The sequence below is a fragment of the Oncorhynchus masou genome, chromosome 10 (assembly GCF_036934945.1).
Source record: "Oncorhynchus masou masou isolate Uvic2021 chromosome 10, UVic_Omas_1.1, whole genome shotgun sequence".
Taxonomy (NCBI): Eukaryota; Metazoa; Chordata; class Actinopteri; order Salmoniformes; family Salmonidae; genus Oncorhynchus; species Oncorhynchus masou.
Window position 1 is genome coordinate 12,128,088 of NC_088221.1, and position 20,246 is coordinate 12,148,333.

Consider the following 20,246-nt stretch of genomic DNA (forward strand, 5'->3'; position numbering starts at 1 on the left):
ACACTCTTGGCATCCTCTCAACCAGCTTCATGAGGTAGTCACCTTTAATGCATTCAATGAACAGGTTTGCCTAATTAAAAGTTAAGTTGTGGATTTTTTTTTCCTTCTTAATGCGTTTGAGCCAATTAAGAAGGTATATGTTTGCCCCAGCCCTACTCCCCCGATTGCTCAGTTTGGCCGGGCGGCCAGCTCTGGGAAGAGTCTTGGTGGTTCCAAACTTCATCCATTTAAGAATAATGGAGGCTACGGTGTTCTTGGGGACCTTCAATGCTGCAGACATTTTTTGGTACCCTTCCCCAGATCTGTGCCTCGACACAATCCTGTCTCAGAGCTCTACGGACTATTCCTTCAACCTCATGGCTGGGTTTTTGCTCTGACATGCACTGTCAACTGTGGGACCTTCTATAGGCAGGTGTGTGCCTTTCCTAAACCTTGTCCAATCAAGTTGTAGAAACCTCTCAAGGAAGATCAATGTAAATAGGATACACCTGAGCTCAATTTCGAGTCTCATAGCAAAAGGTCTGAATACTTATGTAAATAAGGTATTTCTGTTTTGTATTCTTTTATACATTTGCAATCATTTCTAAAAACCTGTTTTCGTTTTGTAATTATAGGGTATTGTGGGTAGACTGATAAAGAAAACATTTAATTGAATCAATTTTACCATAAGGCTGTAACGTAACAAAATGTGGAAAAAGTCAAGGGGTCGGAATGAACTGAATGAAATGTATATAAACGAGGGACACAGCAGAAATAGTGAGTGGCGGAACGTGGATCTAACCACTTCTTCAAAGAGCATATGTGTTTTGGCGTGGGCAGACGGCAGCACTACCACTTGACCAGCCCCCCAGCACATCATGAGATGTTAAACATAGGCCTATACACCTTATGAAAAGCCATAGTACTACCATAGACTTGAGTACTTCGCAACACCTGCTTCCTCCAGCGATTCTTCCCTATTTCTCTCTGTCGGCAGTGTGTACTCACTCTTTCTTCCTGGCTGACTTCCTCTTCTCCTCGTTGACCTCGTGGTTGGGGTCGCGGAGCTTCACCTCCCCAGGATCAGTCAGGCTGGCTGGGATGATGTCCAGCTCCAAGTCCTTATTATCCTACCAGAGACAGAGGGAGCTCTCAGCACACACCCCAAATGGCACCCTATTCCCTATGTAGTGCAATACGTTTGACCAGAGCCCTATGGACCCTGGTCAAAGTAGTGCCATACATAGGGAATAGGGTGCCCTTTGGGACGCATATTTAAAGTCATGTTATATTCCCTTCAACATGGTCCTTGATGACTCAGCATTCAACACGCTGACATCAAATAGACTTTTCAAAAAAAAAACTCTTTCAAGTAGAGGAGAAATCAATGCCTGCGTGTGGAGATGAGGAAAGGGCTTCAAACTGAGATGTGTTAGGTCTTGCCCCCGGTTTTCCTCGACCCAAGGCAGTAGAGATACTAGCTATAGTAAAGATATTGTATTGAGCTCACTAGAAGCCCATTTCTTTGTGAAACAGTCACACTTACAGTTGAAGTCGGAAGTTTACATACACTTAAGTACACCACTCCACAAATGTCTTGTTAACAAACTATAGTTTTGGCAAGTCGGTTAGGACATCTACTTTGCGCATGAAACAAGTAATTTTTCCAACAATTGTTTACAGACAGATTATTTAACTTATAATTCATTATATCACAATTCCAGTGGGTCAGAAGTTTACATACACTAAGTTGACTGTGCCTCTTAAACAGTTTGTAAAATTCCAGAAAATTATGTCATTGCTTTAGAAGCTTCTGATAGGCTAATTGACATCATTTGCATCAATTGGAGGTGTACCTGTGGATGTATTTCAAGGCCTAACTTCAAACTCATTGCTTGACATCATGGGAAAATCAAAAGAAATCAGTCAAAACCTGTAGACCACCACAAGTCTGTTTCAATTTCCAAATGCCTGAAGGTACCATGTTCATCTGTACAAACAATAGTATGCAAGTATAAACACCATGGGACCACGCAGTCATCAAACCGCTCAGGAAGATACGTGTTCTGTCTCCAAGAGATGAACGTACCTTGGTGCGAAAAGTTCTAATCAATCACAGAACAACAGCAAAGGACCTTGTGAAGATGCTGGAGGACAGTAAAATCTACAGTAAAACAAGTCCTATATCGACATAACCTGAAAGGCTGCTCAGCAAGGAAGAAGCCACTGCTCCAAAACTGCCATAAAAAAAGCCTGACTACGGTTTGCAACTGCACATGGAGACAAAGATCATAGTTTTTGGAGAAATGTCCTCTGGTCTGATGAAACAAAAATAGAAATGTTTGGCCATAATGACCATCGTTATGTTTGGAGGAAAAAGGACGAGGCTTGCAAGCCCAAGAATACCATCCCAACCGTGAAGCACAGGGGTGGCAGCATGATGTTGTGGGGATGCTTTGCTGCAGGAGGGACTGGTGCACAGAAAGTTAAAGCTTGGTCACAAATGGGTCCAAATGGACAATGACCTCAAGCATACTTCCAAAGTTGTGGCAAAATGGCTTAAGGACAACAAAGTCAAGGTATTGAAGTAGCCATCACAAAGCCCTGACCACAATCCCATAGAACATTTGTGGGGAGAACTGAAAAAGCGTGTGCGAGCAAGGAGGCCTTACAAACCTGGCTCAGTTACACCAGCTCTGTCAGGAGGAATGGGCCAAAATTCACCCAACTTATTGTGGGAAGCTTGTGGAAGGCTACCCGTAACATTTGACACAAGTTAAACCATTTAAAGGCAATGCTACCAAATACTAATTGAGTGTAAACTTCTGACCCACTGGGAATGCAATGAAAGAAGTAAAAGCTGAAATAAATCATTCTCTCTACTATTATTCTAATATTTCACATTCTTAAAATAAAGTGGTGATCCTAACTGACCTAAAACAGGGAATATTTACTAGGATTAAATGTCGGGATTTGTGGAAAAACTGAGTTTAAATGCATTTGGCTAAGGGGTATGTAAAACTTCCCACTTCAACTGTAAGTGTATTTGCAGGACTTTTCTACTGGGGAGGTGACCTCTAAGGGAGTTATAACAACAGCAGCAGATGAAGGACTATCTTTACATTTAAGGGAGCACAAATTATAAATATCATATGTTGGACAAAATTTGTTTCGTTTCATACGTCCTTTGAAAACACACTCATTAGCAAGAGAAAGACTAAGCCGAATTAGTTGCCAGGGACTGTTGTTATGTTATGTTGATGAATGAGCATTCACAGCAGGTGGGGTTAGCCCTAAACTCTATAGGGGCCTTACAGGGGCCCTCCAGGGGGCCTTACCTCGGAGCTGATGCCCAGTGATTTCTCCAGGCTGGAGCGATACTTCCCCATCCGGAGGGAAAAGTCTCGGTAGCGCTTGTCCACTGTGGTGACCCACTTCTTCAGCTCAATGACGTGCACATGTCCCTTCTCCACGAAGCTGTCTGCCAACTGAATGAGGAGCTTCACCTTCTCCTTGGTTTGCTGTAGGAAGCCCACAGAGAGATGAGTGTGTGTGTGTGTGTGTGCGCGCCCACGCATAGGTGAGTTTGCATATATGTGTGTGTATTATAACATGTGTGTGCATGTAAGCATGATTGCGTGTGAATCTTTCAATAATCTGTAGCCTCCACACTCCCCGTCAATGTCTAGGCTGACGCTTGAGAGAGTGCAGACATCCCTCAGGAGAGATGTCCTAACACTTGCTTGCTGCCTGAACCACTGATAATGCATTCGCGGGGAAATGCATCAGCAAGTGAAATTAGGAGGCTGCAAATTGCACAGAACAAAGCAGCAAGGATTGTTTTAAGGTGGCGATATGGTTATTTTGTTGTAGTCATGTGCAATGCTCTTGGTTGGTCATTTCATAATATGCACCATTTAAAACGGCCAAACTCTATTGGTAAGAGACAGACATTCAGTAAATACTAGGAATAGATTGTCCACCATCTATTTGTTATCCAGACAGAAAGAAGAAATAGGCAAAATAACATTTTGATTTAGAGCAATACAGAAATTGAATAATTTAACTGAGCAAACCAGAAACCACTCAAAATTTAAACAATACTTTAAAACCATTTAAATATAACACATAGAAATGTTGTGTTGGACTATAGCAGATGAAGAAATCAATATCTTCTTAGACTGAGTATTTAACGGGTCAATATATTAGTGTATCATGTCTGTTTGTAACAGTGTGTTTATATGTGAAAATGTGGTTGTATTATAAATTGTATTTTAATGTTTAAGGACTCTCGGAAGATTAGTCCAAATGAGGACTAACAGAGAAGTGTTTAGTGTAAGTGTTTAGCTAATGTGATATGCAGGTAGAGGGTCAGCAGTAAGTGAGGGAGTCAGAGCAGACTCCGAACAGTAGCTCTAGGGTTGCGTCCCAAATGGTGCCATGTTCCCTATGTAGGGCACTTCTTTTGACCAGAGCTCTGATCAAAAGTAGTGCCCTACATAGGGAATAGGGTACCATTTGGGATGCATCCTATATCTGCTTCCCGGCACCAGGTCCATACCTTGGCGGAGACTCGGAATTCCTCATACTCCTTCAGTAGTTCCTGACTCCTCACGCCGCTCTCTCCAGGGGAGGTGTGAGTGGAGAGGTAATACTCTCCTGTTTTCTGGATCCAGTCTAAAGCCTGTGGAGAGAGACATGGGGGGAAATTAGTGAAGTGAAGAGCTCCCTCATTCCATATTCTTCTCTTCCTCTCTGCATGTCCTCTATCTTTCAACGTTGGCTGTGCTGGCCATCGAAAGCAAATAAAACCCCCACGTATCCTGGCTGGGTCCAGTCCAGGAGGCCAGATGTTATGGACATGCAGTAAAAACACAGCACTCGGAGTGCTTGGGCTTCGTTCAGGAGAGCTCACCTGTTTGGCACTGCGTTCAAACACCACGTACTGCTGGCACTGATCCAGGCGGCGTTTTTTCATGGTCCAAAAGTGCAGAACCCGGTTCTCCCTCTGGAGTAGCTCGTTGAGGATGGCTAAAGAGGAGAGGGAGGCCCGGGAGCACAGAAAGAAGTTAGCAGATCTTCAAATCAAATCACATTTTATTGGTTGCATGCACATATTTCGTATATGTTATTGCAGGTGTAGTGAAATGCTTGTGCTCCTAGCTCCAACAGTGCAGTAATAACTAACAGCGGTGAATACTCCAGAGTTTCAAACAAAACCTCACTAGTCAATATAGAAACATAAGAAACGTTAGAAGTAAGTTTAACTGAAAGAACTGAATGTATAAATATGTACATTCCCTAAAGAAGAGGAGCCTGAAAAGAGTTAGTCCATTTTGTTCGTCCCAAATTATACCTTATTATTCCATATAGTGCACTACTTTTGGCCAGCCCTGGTCCAAGGTAGGTGTGCATTGAGTGTGGGAAATGCTCTCTACAAATTACATATTATTACTATTAGCTGCTATGTAGGGAATAGGGTGCCATTTGGGACAAACACCATGCTAGTCCAATAAGGCTGTTGTGACTGACCTTTAACCTGCTGCTCAGGACCTCTGGCATGGCCTGATGCACCAGGTATACCCACATTATTCCTGTGGATGTACTTCAGGAACACCTCAGCATTTCTCCTGGCCAATGTGCAAGCCTGTGGCACAAGAAAATACATTGTCGAACAGGTTCCTTGCAATGGACAATGTATCCACAACTACCATCCAAAATACAATGAAGGTTAAGATATTGCATGTGTATCTACCTTAAGACAACATACTGTTCATTCGGTAAGTATTCAGACACCTTGACTTTTTCCACATTTTGTTACGTTAAAGCCTTATTCTGAAATGTCCTCATCAATCTTCACACAATACCCCATAATGATGAAGTGAAAACAGATCTTCACATTTTTGCAAATTAAAAAAATAAAAATAAATGAAAAACCTTATTTACATGAGTATTCAGACCTTTTGCTATAAGACTCCAAATTTAGCTCAGGTGCATTCTGTTTCCATTGATCAACCTTAAAATGTTTCTACAACTTGATTGGAGTCCACCTGTGGTAAACTAAATTGATGGGACATGATTTGGAAAGGCACATACCTGTCTATATACGGTCCCACAGTTGACAGTGCATCTCAGAGCAAAAACAAAGCCATTAGGTTGAACGAATTGTCCGTAGAGCTCCGAGACAGGATTGTGTCGAGGCACAGATTACTGGGTACTGAAGGTCACCAAAAACACAGTGGCCTCCATCATTCTTAAATGTAAAAAGTTTGGAACCACCAAAACTCTTCCTAGAGCTGGCCACCCAGCCAAACTGAGCAATCGGGAGAGAGGGCCCTTGGTCTGACAGAGCTCCAGAGTTCCTCTTGACAGCCCACTTGGAGTTTCCTAAAAGGCACCTATAGACTCTCAGACCATGAGAAACAAGATTCTCTGATCTGATTAAACCAAGATTGAACTCCATGGCCGGAATCCCAAGCGTCAAGTCTGGAGGAAACCTGGCCCTATCCCTATGGTGAAGCATGGTGGTGGCAGCATCATGCTGTGGTGATGTTTTTCAGTGGCAGGGACTGTGAGACTAGTCAGGATCGAGGGAAAGATGACCAGAGCAAAGTCCAGAGAGATCCCTGCTCCAGAGTGCTCAGGACCTCAGACTGGGGCGAAGGTTCACCTTCCAACAGGACAACGACCAAAAGCACACAGGAAAGAAAACGCAGGAGTGGCTTCAGGACAAGTTTCTGAATGTCCTTGAGTGGCCCAGCCAGAGCCCGGACTTGATCCCGTCCTAATATCTCTGGAGAAATCTGAAAATAGGTTTCCATCCAACCTGACAGAGCTTAAGAGATGGTGAAGGTGTGGTGAAGACCACAGAGTTCAAGCCTCGCCCTGATGATGACAAAGATGATTCTGGTTCAGTAAGTGTGAGATTTTTGGAGAGAATGGATTGCCTTCTGGCTGATTGTCAGTTTGGGTGGAGAAGAGGTTGGGGACTGTTGAATTGGTGAAAGTAACTCAAAGTGGATTGCTTTTTTGTGTGTCTTCCGTCCAGAGGGAGCGGGTGCTCAGCACAACGCGCCCCAGGACAGGACCTGTGACTTGCTTTGATATGGAGAGAGTTGCTGTTGAAAGGACTGATAACTGGGGTGGCATTTAAATGTTGAGGAGGATCAACTGAAATGGAAGATTGCCGGTGTTTGTGACACTCGCCGTTTGCTGTGATGCAGACACGGTGGAGAGCATGGTGAAACACAGAAGACACCATCTGTCCTGCAGAGTTTTGATGCAGAGTCTTTACCCGACAGTCAAGTTAGGAGGTTTCAGTTTTCCCGCGAGAGCTTTTGTCCCGAACCCATTACAGTGTTTTAGGTGCCAAGCTTATGATCATGTTGCAGCAGTGTGTAGGAGGGAAATTCCTAAATGTGAGAAGTGTGCAAGAGGGCATGAGTCAAAGGAATGTGTAATATCATTGGAAAATGCTGTGTGTGTTAATTGTAGGGGTACCCATGTTGCTGGAGATCAGAAGTGTCCGGTGAGAGAAACATAGATCGAGGTTGCCAGGGTCAGAGTAGTACAGAAGATGTTGTATGCTGAGGCATCGAAGAAAGTAGTAGAGGAAGATGGTACATGGAGAGGGATCCTAAAGGGCTGTGAGTAGGCAAAGGGCAATAGAGAGTGTGTCACGTTCTGACCATCGTTCGTGTGTGTTTTCCTTGTTTTAGTGTTGGTCAGGACGTGAGCTGGGTGGGCATTCTATGTTGTGTGTCTGGTTTGTCCATTTCTATGTTAGGCCTGATATGGTTCTTAATCAGAGGCAGGTGTTAGTCATTGTCTCTGATTGGGAACCATATTTAGGTAGCCTGTTTTGTGGGTAATTGTTCCTGTCTTTGTGTTTGTGGCACCAGATAGGACTGTTTTGGTTTTTTCACGTTTCTTGTTTTGTAAATTGTAGTACTTTCATCTTTATTAAAGATGCACAAAATTAACCACGCTGCATTTTGGTCCGCCTCTCTTTCCCCACAAGAAAACCATTACAGAATTACCCACCAACCAAGGACCAAGCGGCGTGGTAAACAGAGGCAGCAGCAACAACAGCAGCAGCAGAGGCAGCAGCAGAAGCAGCAGCAGGAGAAGCAGCAGCAGCAGCAGCAGCAGTGGGAGAGGCTGCACTATTTGGAGAAGTGGACTTGGGAGGAGATCCTTGACGGGAAAGGACCCTGGGCAGAGCCAGGGGAATATTGCCGCCCCAAAGCCGAGCTGGAGGCAGCGAAAGCAGAGAGGCAGCATTATGAGGAGCTAGCACGGCAGTGCGGCTGGAAGCCCGAGAGGCACCCCCAAAAATTTCTTGGGGGGGGGCACAGGGAGAGTGTGGCAGAGGCAGGAGCCAGACCTGAGCCAACTTCCCCTGTTAACCGTAAGGAGCCATGGATGTTATCGGAGCTATCGGCGAAGCTGAGGGCTGAGTCTGAGAGGGTCGAGGAGTTATTGGACAGAATGGAGGAGAGTGAACGGATGGGAGATGAGACACTCGAGGAGGTGTTAATAGAATTGGGGGAGTGTGAAGAGAGAGAGGAGTTGATTTGGTGTAGTATGCAAGGCATTCGCCCTCAGGTGTGTGTCCCCAGCCCGGTACCACCAGTGCCGGCACCCCACACCAGGCTGTCTCTCCGTTCCATCAACACAGGTGCTCCCGCCTGTCCGGCGCTACCAGAGTTTCCGCACCTCAGTCCAGAGGCGCCAGAGCCCCTCAGTCCAGAGGCGCCAGAGCCCCTCAGTCCAGAGGCGCCAGAGCCCCTCAGTCCAGAGGCGACAGAGCTTCTCTGTCCAGCGCCGCCTGAGCTACCCGTCTGCCCAGCGCGCCAGCGCCGCCAGTCTGCCCAGCGCCGCCAGTGCCGTCAGTCTGCCCAGTGCCGTCAGTCTACCCAGTGCCACCAGTCTGCCCAGCGCTGCCAGTCTGCCCAGCGCCATCAGTGCCACCAGTCTGCCCAGCGCCGCCAGTCTGCCCAGCGCCATCAGTGCCACCAGTCTGCCCAGCGCCGCCAGTCTGCCCAGCGCCGTCAGTGCCGCCAGTCTGCACAGCGCCACCAGTCTGCCCAGCGCTGTCAGTGCCGCCAGTCTGCCCAGCGCCGCCAGTCTACCCAGTGCCGCCAGTCTGCCCAGCACCGCCTGAGCCACCTGTCTGCCCAGCGCCGCCTGAGCCACCCGTCTGCCCAGCGCCGCCAGTCTGCCCATTGCCACCAGTCTGCCCAGCGCCGTCAGTGCCGCCAGTCTGCCCAGTACCGCCAGTCTGCCCAGCGCCGCCAGTCTGCCCAGCGCCGCCAGTGCCGCCAGTCTGCCCAGCGCCGCCAGATCCGCCAGTCTGCCCAGCGCCGCCAGATCCGCCATTCAGCCAGGATCCACCATTCAGCCAGGATCCGCCATTCAGCCAGGATCTGCCAGTCAGCCAGGATCCGCCATTCAGACAGGATCTGCCAGAACTGCCAGTCAGCCAGGATCCACCAGTCAGCCAGGATCTTCCAGATCCGCCAGTCAGCCAGGGTCTGCCGGAACCGCCAGTCAGCCAGGGTCTGCCGGAACCGCCAGTCAGCCAGGGTCTGCCGGAACCGCCAGTCAGCCAGGGTCTGCCGGAACCGCCAGTCAGCCAGGATCTGCCGGAACCACCAGCCAGCCAGGATCTCCCGGAACCACCAGCCAGACAGGATCTGCTCGATTTATCAACCTGCCTGAGCTTCCTCTCAGTCCTGAGATTCTTCTCAGTCCTGACCTTCCTCTCAGTCCTGAGCTTCTTCTCAGTCCTGAGCTTCCTCTCAGTCCTGAGCTTCATCGGTCCCGAGCTGCCCCTCAGTCCGGAGCTGCCCCTCAGTCCAGTGTGGCCCGTTGTTAGGGTTCTTAGGCCAAGGTTAGTGGCGTGGGTCACCACTCAAGGGACGCTAAGGAGGGGGAGCCAGAATCCGCCATTCAGCCAGGATCTGCCGGATCCGCCAGTCAGCCAGGATCCGCCATTCAGCCAGGATCCACCATTCAGCCAGGATCTGCCAGATCTGCCAGTCAGCCAGGATCTGCCAGTCAGCCAGGATTCACCATTCAGCCAGGATTTTCCAGATCCGCCAGTCAGCCAGGATCCGCCATTCAGCCAGGATCCACCATTCAGCCAGGATCTGCCGGAACCGCCCGTCAGCCAGGATCTGCCATTCAGCCAGGATCTGCCAGAACTGCCATTCAGCCAGGATCCGCCATTCAGCCAGGATCCGCCAGTCATCCAGGATCCGCCATTCAGCCAGGATCCGCCATTCAGCCAGGATCTGCCGGAACCGCCCGTCAGCCAGGATCTGCCGGAACTGCCAGTCAGCCAGGATCCGCCATTCAGCCAGGATCCACCAGAACTGCCATTCAGCCAGTACCGCCATTCAGCCAGGATCTGCCAGAACTGCCAGTCAGCCAGGATCCGCCAGTCAGCCAGGATCCGCCAGTCAGCCAGGATCTTCCAGATCCGCCATTTAGCCAGGATCCGCCATCGTTCGTGTGTGTTTTTTTCTATGTTAGGCCTGATATGGTTCTCAATCAGAGGCAGGTGTTAGTCATTGTCTCTCATTGTCTCTGAAACCATATTTAGGTAGCCTGTTTTGTGTTGGGTTTTGTGGGTAATTGTTCCTGTCTTTGTGTTTGTGGCACCAGATAGGACTGTTTTGGTTTTATCACGTTTCTTGTTTTGTAAATTGTAGTACTTTCATCTTTATTAAAGATGCACAAAACTAACGACGCTGCATTTTGGTCCACCTCTCTTTCCCCACAAGAAAACCATTACAGAGTGACAGGAATAACATGTGCTTCAGTAAGGTTGGCTTCTTAGCCATGGTTATCAACTGTACTGCAGAAATGGATTGTAAATCACAGAAAATGTACTTAACAAAATATAAATGCAACATGTAAAGGGTCCCAGAAATTTCCCCCAAAAAGTTATTTCTCTAAAATGTTGTGCAGAAATTTGTTTAAATCCCTGCTATTGAGCATTTCACCTTTGTTAAGATAATCCACCCACTTGACTGGTGTAGCATTTCAAGAAGCTGAATAAACAGCATGATAATTATACTTGTGCACCGTGTGCTGGGGACAATAAAAGGATACTCCAAAATGTGCAATTTTGTCAAACAACAACACAATGCCATAGATGTCTCAAGTTTTGAGGGAGTGCACAATTGGCATGCTGATTGCAGGAATGTCCACCAGAGCTGTTGCCAGATAATTTCATGTTAATTTCTCTACAATAAGCTGCCTCCAACGTCGTTTTAGAGAATTTGGCAGTACGTCCAACCGGCCTTACAACCGCAGACCACTTGTAACCATGCCAGCCCAGGACCTCCACATCGGGCTTTTTCCCCTGCGGGATCATCTGAGACCAGCCACCTAGACAGCTGATGAACCTGAGTAGTATATCTGTCTGTAAATAAAGCTATTTTGTGGGGAAAAACTCATTCTGATTGGCTAGGCCTGGCTCCCCAGTGGGTGGGCCTTACTCCCAAGTGGGAGGGCATAGCCCACCCATGGTTGCGCCCCTCCCCAGTAATGTGAAATCCATAGATTATGGCCTAATGAATTGATTGAAATTGACTGATTTCCTCATATGAACTGTAACTCAGTAAAATCGTTGAAATTGTCACATGTTGCGATTTTGTTTCTTCAGGTGGCAGCTGCAGAGAGGTACTTGGGTGTATGAGGTTTTACTGCAGAAGAGTTACAAGGTGTGTGGAACGATAGTGTCCCACCCTGTAGGATCAGATAGGGCCAAGTAGTGGAATAGCGTGTTGAGGCTTTATTAATGGGTGTAGGGTTACTTGGTAAGGCAATATTTCTTCCCTTTCCCAATTACCTTTCCCTACCCTATTAGTTTCACAAAGTGTAATGAATTTACACTCTAGAACACATTAGGCGGTGGTGACGGTTAGCTAGCTACGTTCATCTGTTTTTTTGTTAACATTGTAGCTAAATGGGATTGCTAGCTCGCTACCTAATTATTCGTACTATATACTAATTGTCTGTGTTTCGTTTGTTATTTTCTTTGCAGACGATCGTGATATACCGGCACAGACAAATGAGGCACAGAGAAAAGGGCGTCATTTGAGACGGAACCATTCTTCTCTGCTGTACCTTGAGGAAGGCTTCCTTCTGCTCCTGGTGTTTGCTGATGAGGGGGATGACATGGTCCGTCTCAGCCATGGCTCCCAGCTTGTCATGGCCACCACACCAGTCCTCATCTCGCCTGTACTCTTGCTCCAGACTCTCCAGCACACTGCATACCTGAGGAGGGCACAGTCGTCTCAGTTAGTCCTCACAGTAGGTCACACACAGTTTCGAGGTGCCAAGGAACCGGAAGTACAGCCGTTATGCAGCCTTTTCCATCTTTGAGTTAAAAAAAAAAAATGTACCTTTATTTAACGAGGCAAGTCAGTTAAGAACAAATACTTATTTACAATGATGGCCTTGGAACAGTGGGATAACTGCCTCGTTCAGGGACAGAACGGCAAGATTTTGACTTTCTCAGCTTGAGGATTCGATCTAGCAACCTTTCAGTTACTGGCCCAAAGCTCTAACCACTAGGCTCCCTGACGCCCAGTTTAACCAAACACAAAACCACATCATCCTCTGTGTCTTTTTATTTTATTAAAGGAGTGGGAACTCATATTTTTTTTCTTGTTTATTGAGGATATAGCTAGAGACAGGATGATGTGATTAAAGAGAGAACGCCTCTCAAGTAGGCCCTCCAGGCCTCCACCACCATTTGTCTTAATGGATGGGAAATGCTTGAGGCAGTTTTTGAGTGATTCAGCTAAAGCTAAAAACAATTCAGGTAGCACTGCGTGTGGGTGGGGTGGACACACACCTGCTCTGAGGTCTTGTAGAAGGCCACAGAAGCGTTGACCAGCTTGAGTCGATCCTCCATCTTGAGCATGAGCTGCTGCCAGTGCATGGCCACCTTCTCGGCGCAGGCCCGTATGCCGTCCGGGTCAAAGTGGCCCGCCTGGAGCATGACCTCAGCCTTCTGCTGCACCTGCAGGGCACTCTGGTGGGTCTTCTGGAGGGAATTGGCATGAAACAGGGACTGAGGGGACAGAGAGAGAGATGGTTGTTTAGGGTCAGGGTAAGTGAGGGGTCAATGTTACATGATCGTGTCTTAATTGTAATGTACATGGTAAATATGAAGTTTTTGAACATGTGCTTTAAAAAAAATGTTTTTTTAACATGTGCTTAGACTTGAGATAGTTTCATGTTTACATTTTTCTTCTACAATGATATTTTTTTTGGGGGGGGGGGGCTGAGAGAACATTCACTAAGTGCGTCATTGGAGCATGTCGAAACTGAGAGGTTCAAAAGAAAGGGTAGCGCTGCTCTCGGATCAGCTTTCCACGTTCAAATCTTACCTTAATTACTTCAAAATACTGATGACGGATCAGCTCCTAGAGAGATATTATCACCTATGGCTGCAAATACAGAGGTGGCTTATTCTAACGCTTACCCAATAATGATGCACTAAATCACAGATTTGGCATATCGTTGCGCATGTTGCTACACACCATGAAATATATTGAGACAGAAGGCTACAATTTGCACGACTTCAATATGATTTCCTATAAGCCTACTGTATTTATCCTTTAATGTCGTCATCTCGGTTTTCAGTTGAAGAATGTTTTCATCCCTTCGCATGTTTAACAATGGCAAAGACGTTGGCAACTTTGTATCTGTTGTCAACTTTGGAAGTTTTCAGTGGTCACAGAGAGACAGACGAACGTCTTGATTCCATGTTTGGCGGAGAGTGGGGCAAAAAAAAAGCATCTGACAGCTATTCTACGTTGTCTGAGGCAGGTGCTAAATAACAAGCGATTTTCAAGTTGTAACTTTTTCGAGCTGTTTCCCAAAAATGTACGTCTCGAAGAGATTTAATGACGCTCCTACGATGGTTCTAATTATGAACTTAGCCATAAGATGCTTTTGGGAAACTGGGCCTGGTCAATAGTAGTGCACGGTATGGGAAATAGGGTGCAATATGTGAAGTCTGCCGACTTCCTCTCCTATTTTTTCATCATCTCACATACGTATGTCCTCGAGGAAGGAAAGATTCAGTTGTAACCGTGTCAAACGGCTGCCTGTTTCTGTTGCTTGGCTAGTCAGCATTATCACAAAGGAAAAAATACATCTGAATTTAAGAGACACCGAATGCACGTTTTTACAAGTGTACTCAATCTTACGGAATTAAATGGATCTGGCTTTCCCTGCCAGATCCAGGCCTGGTTTACAACTATAAATTCACCAGAGATAACCAACGCAGGAGAAACGGAAAGGATGCAGTCAAGAGCCATTCAACATTTCTGCACTTACACAAGAAGGAATAAAGTATTTAACTTTTAGTTACTACTTTTAATCAAAAAATATGATGATTTGTGTATTGTCAAAAACAAAGCAAAGTTCAGGAATTGTCTCCAAACAGAATGCGATCAATTGAGTATGTCTTTTGAATTGAGTTTGAAAATTCCATTTGAAATATTTCTTGAATCGGTACAACAAGGCAATGTACCGTTACATAACAAACATGGACTTTCCTCGCTGGATGACTCCTGTTACCCAACACTATAGGCCTTCCTACACTAGACCATGGAGCATACTTGCGCCCTAAATGCCACCCTATTCCCTTTATAGTGCACTACTTTCACCCTGGGCCCATAGGGCTTTGGTCAAAAGTGGTGCACTACAGTATATAGGTAATAGGGTGCCATTTGGGATGCACACCAGGCAACTGGTCCACAGCTAATGGAGGGTAACTCCTCAGGAAATGACAGGAACAACAGCCATACACCTTTCCTAAAGCATCCATCTCAGAGGAGTATTATACCAAATAACAGTTGTTGGTTCCTGTAGTGTAGAACGCTCTGCCAATGCAGTTACCTTAACAATATCCATTTAGCATCTAATATGATACACTACATGACCAAAAGTACGGTGACACCCTTTCAAATGAGTGGATTCGGCTATTTAAGCCACACCCCTTGCTGACAGGTGCACAAGAAATGTTCGTCGGGAGATTCATGAAATGGGTTTCCATGGCCGAACAGCCGCAGACAAGCCTAGGATGCCCATGCGCAAAGCCAAGGGTCGGCTGGAGTGGTGTAAAGCTCACCACCATTGGACTCTGGAGTGATGAATCACGCTTCACCATTTGGCAGTCCGACGGAAGAATCTGTGTTTGGCGGATGCCAGGAGAACGCTACCTGCCCCAATGCATAGTGCCAACTGTAAAGTTTGGTGGAGGAGGAATAATGGTCTGGGGCTGTTTTTCATGGTTCGGGCTAGGCCCCTTAGTTCCAGTGACGGAAAATCATAACAACAGCATACAATGACATTCTAGACGATTCTGTGCTTCCAACTTTGTGATAAGTTTTGGGGAAGGCTTTTTCCTGTTTCAGCATGACAATGCCCCCGTGCACAAAGCAAGGTCCATACAGACATGGTTTGTCGAGATCGGTGTGGAAGAACTTGACTGGCCTGCACAGAGCCCTGACCTCAACCCCATCGAACACCTTTGGGATGAATTGGAACGCCGGCTGCGAGCCAGGCCTAATCAGCCAACATCAATACCCAACCTCACTAATGCTCTTGTGGCTGAATGGAAGCAAGTCCCCACAGCAATGATCCATCATCTCGTGGAAATAATGCCCATGATTTTGGAAAGATGTTCGACGATTGATACCGGCTGGTTGAGCACATTTTTACCAAATTCTTCCTTTTTAGCCTTTTTACATGTTAACTATTTATTTTCACATTCCTACTCTTCAAGGTCTCTACTAACAGGAATGGTACAATATGAATCCCTCATCTACTGTATTCCTGCCATTTATCCCGTATCTTTGGTCACTGATTTTTTTGTTTTCTTACAGACCTCTGAGTAGGCAAAGTTAAAGTGCCACAACACTGAACTGCGGCAACCCAAAAGGATACAATATATGTAAATGTCAAAACATGCTCTACCCGCCGGTTGGAAATAAGGTTGAAGAGCTTATTTTCATTCCCACAAATGTATTCAGAGCTGTGCTGGATGGGATTCAGGACACACACATGCATGCTCGCACAAAAGAATGCACTGGAACAGGCCACTGGGCCTCCGGTACCAGGCTCCAGTTCTCAGAGTGAGAGCCACGGCAGAGCCTGTGTGTGCTGATACAGGACTTTACCGGGCAGCCCCATCCCGTGTGTGTGTGAGCGTTTGCCGTCATGCTCAGACCAGCAGCTATTTAAAGAGCTGAACGAAAACAAGCAGTGCACTGGTGTTGAGAGAGAATGTTTGTGTGTGTGTGTGTGTGACTAAGCGTGTATGGAGTTTACACCAAATATAGGTGTATGTTTGTGTATGTGTGTGTGCGTGCGCCTATGCGTGTGTATGTAGTTTCATGACAGCGCACATTGAAGTGATTAGCCTTGTCAGTCTGGTTTGGCGGGGGGAAGCGGTTACCTCGATGGCCAGCTGGAACTGTTCATGCTCCCTCTGGAGTTGCTCTGCCTCTGACAGCGAGCTGGCATTCACCATGCTGGCATTCAGCATAGAATCCCCATTCCGGATCCAGCCCAGGACCTGCACAGGACACACAGAGTAGGAGTACAGTTAGGCCTGGGCCAGAGGAGGCTGGTGAGGGTAGGACGGCTCATAATAATGGCTGGAATTTGGTGAATTGAATGGTATCAAACACATGGAAACATGTTGTTCCTGTGTTTTTCATGCCATTCCAATTATTCTGTTCCAGCTATTACTATTATATGAGCCTGTACTCCAACTTAAAGTGCCACCAGCCACCACTGGTGGGCAAACGTTCTGGGCAAACATCAGCTCACAGGAAGCTATGGTCAATGTGGCTAGAAGAACTCTGGATTATTGGTTGGCGTCACGTAACATAATACAGTACCCATAATGTCACTTTCTTTATGAGCATGAAGATACTCAGACATGGTTAACTGTAAACAGCAGTTGAAAACCTAAGGATGGATTTAGAAATACACAAAGTCATTTAGACAGAGCTTATGTAATACATATCTAAAGCAATCCCAACATCAAGCATGAAATACAACTAGAGGCACAAAGCGCTTCAGAACAGTTTAGCTTCATAAAAGCACACATTTTTGGCATAGTTCAACATAAACAAGGGAATAAACTAGGATTAGCAGTAGTATTTTCTTCACGGGCATTTAACTATTAGATATTACATATGTTCCCTTTTGTTCATTTAGGACTCCCACGAGGGATTAGAAACATGGATTGTTTTTCCTCTCTAGCTTCCTAAAACTCAGAGACCCCCAGGTCAGGGGGATACTGAGGATGGCTAATCTCTACCACCCTCTTTCTTTCTTTATTTCTGTCGGTCTGTCTCTGTACGTGTCTGTCTGTCCCTTCCCCTCTCTCTTTTCTGTCCTTTCCCCTCTATCTCCCGGTCTCTCTATCTCTCCTCTCTCTTCTTCTTCATATCTCTGTCTCACTCTCCCGCTCTCTTAGCCCTGCCCATTGCTACACCTTCTCCTCCTCCCTCCACCACCACCACCACAATACCCGGGCTGAGCACAGTCCCAGAAGCCTCCTTCAGAGATACTCTGCGACAATCAGGCTTATTTCCTGCCTTCCTTCCATTAGAGTGCATCATGCAAAGTGGAGGCTCTTCACTCCCAAGTCCCCGGGGACAGCAGTTTTGGCCCTCAATTACTCCAGCCCAAATGAGAATAGTGCAGAATGCGGCTAGCGCGAGGCGAGACACCGAGGATGGTGTGAGGGAAGTTAGCAGCCATCTGGGAACACCTTCCTAATACTGAGTTGCGCAATCCATGTATCAATCGTCTCAAGGCTTAAAAATCCTTCTTTAACCTGTCTCCTCCCCTTCACCGATAATAACTGAACTGAAGTGGATTTGACAAGTGACATCAATAAGGGATCATGGATTTCACCTAGATTCACCTTGTCAGTCTATGTCATGTTAAGGTGTTCTTAATGTTTTTCATAGTCAGTGTACGCATGTCACTACAACTGCGACAAACACAATTCATGATTTACGGAAACTGCAGCCTTTTTTCGGTTGAGACGTGTTTCTTCTGGAAATATTATCCAATATATATCAATTTCATTTGATATTGAGGCTGAATAATTAAATAGTAGTTTTAATATTGACTATAAGAAGTGATTTGCTATGTGGAAGGCCTGGTTGAATTCAGTCTGAGAGAGCGATCCAGCATATTTTAATCATCCATCTGTATTTCCACAGTTTGTATTTCTTGAACAGTGAATACTGAATGTGCTCTCTGTCAAACTGACATTCAGATTAAAATGTCCTCAACGAGCTGCTCTCTCAGACTGGCGTCCCAAATGGCACCCTATTCCCTACATTGTGCCCTACCTTTGCCCTGGTCAAAAGTCATGTACTATGTCAGGAATAAGGTACCATTTGGGGCACAACTTCGGAGTGACACAGATGATACTTTACTAGCCTGTCAGAGGATGATAAAATAACCACAACAGCTGAAGAAAATGCATTTCAAGTTTAGTGTTTTTCAATGGCACTGGCATACATTGAGTTGACATTTTACCCTACAAGCAGAAAAGTAGTTAGAAACATGTTTGAGTGAAAAGCAGCCTTCACCAAGCAGCTGATACAAGCCAAACATTGAACCACTGCTGGCAGCCATGCACTCACACCGACTGTTTGATGTAGGGTGTATCCTGCTGCGTTCTCCCATTGTGTGTGTGTGTGTGCGCGCGCGCTGGAAACAGCTATGGACTCTCACCAGTCCAGTTCATCCTAATTAGCCATAGTGTGTTTGTGAGTGCATATACAGTGGTTTCAGAAAGTATCCACACCCCTTGACCTTTTCCACATTTTGTTGTGTTACAGCCTGAATTTTAAATTCATTAAATTGAGATTTTGTGTCACTGGTATACACACAATACCCCATAATGTCAAAGTGGAATTATGTTTTTTGAAATGTTTACAAATTAATAAAAAATGAAGAGCTTAAATGTCTTGAGTCAATATGTATTCAACCCCTTTGCTATAGCAAGCCTAAATATGTTCAGGAGTAAACATTTGCTCAACAAGACACATGATAAATGGCCTGGATAAATGGCATGTGTACAATAACAGGGGTTAACAGGATTTTTGAATAACTACCTCATCTCTGTACCCTACACATATCATTATCTGTAAGGTCCCTCATTCGAGCAGTGACTTGCACACACAGATTCAACCACAAAGACCAGGGAGGTTTTCCAATGCCTCACAAAGAAGCAAACCTATTGGTAGATGGGTAAAAAATAAAACAAAAGCAGACACTGAATATCCCTTTGAGCATGATGAAGTAATTAATTACACTGTGGATAGTGTATCAATACACCCAGTCACTACAAAGATACAAGCATCCTTCCTAACTCAGTTGCCGGAGAGGAAGGAAACCGCTCAGATTTCACCCTGAGGCCAATGGTGACTTTAAAACAGTTACAGAGTTTAATGGCTGTGATAGGAGAAAACTGAGGATGGATCAACAACATTGTAGTTACTCCACAATACTAACCTAAATGACAGAGTAAAAATAAGTAAAAAATAAAAATATTCCAAAACATGCATCCTGTTTGCATTAAGGCACTAAAGTAAAACTGCAACAAAATATGGCAAAGCAATGTACTTTATGTCCTGAGAAAAAAAATGTTATGTTTTGGGAAAATCCAATACAACACGTCACTGAGTACCACTCTTCATATTTTTGTTATGGGTGTGCATTATTATGAGCCGTCCTCCCCTCAGCAGCCTCCACTGTTGTGTATAGATGGGTGAGGAAAAACATGTATTTAATCCACTTAGAATTCAGGCTGTAACACTGCAAAATGTGGAATAAGTCAAGGGGTATAAATACTTTCTGACGGCACTGCACAATATGAGCGTGTGTATGTGTGTGTGCGTACTCCCACCCACCTGTTTGACCTCTGACTGCAGGTGTCGGAGCTGCAGACACTCCTGCAGTCTCTTCTGGGTCTGGTCAGCGCTGACGTCCAGCTCATGCTGCTTCTCATGGAGGAACTCCAGCAGCTCCTGGACCTGAGTGGCCAGATCCACCTCTTTTTCCCCAGTCAGCTCAATGCCTGTACCACCACACGAAACTACTGTCACGACCACATGAAACCATACAGTCACATATAGTTACATTCCATAAGTTAGCCTATTCGGGTTGTCGGGTTTTAAAGGTTCTGCTCTTCTTCC

The 20,246-nt window shown here is 45.8% G+C and overlaps 1 protein-coding gene across 2 annotated transcripts in view; it reads right to left on the reverse strand.

Annotated features, from left to right (window-relative positions):
* Positions 1-20,246, reverse strand: part of LOC135547152 (kalirin-like) — a 279,689-nt gene that overhangs the window by 83,631 nt on the left and 175,812 nt on the right. For both annotated transcript variants that reach the window (XM_064975865.1, XM_064975866.1), the window contains exons 15-23: positions 19,962-20,128; positions 16,472-16,591; positions 12,854-13,072; positions 12,121-12,270; positions 5,512-5,626; positions 4,895-5,010; positions 4,541-4,663; positions 3,318-3,500; positions 988-1,109 (exon numbers count right to left, since the gene is read on the reverse strand). In XM_064975865.1, the coding sequence (XP_064831937.1) occupies positions 988-1,109; positions 3,318-3,500; positions 4,541-4,663; positions 4,895-5,010; positions 5,512-5,626; positions 12,121-12,270; positions 12,854-13,072; positions 16,472-16,591; positions 19,962-20,128 (1,315 nt within the window). The remainder of the gene's footprint in view (positions 1-987; positions 1,110-3,317; positions 3,501-4,540; positions 4,664-4,894; positions 5,011-5,511; positions 5,627-12,120; positions 12,271-12,853; positions 13,073-16,471; positions 16,592-19,961; positions 20,129-20,246) is intronic.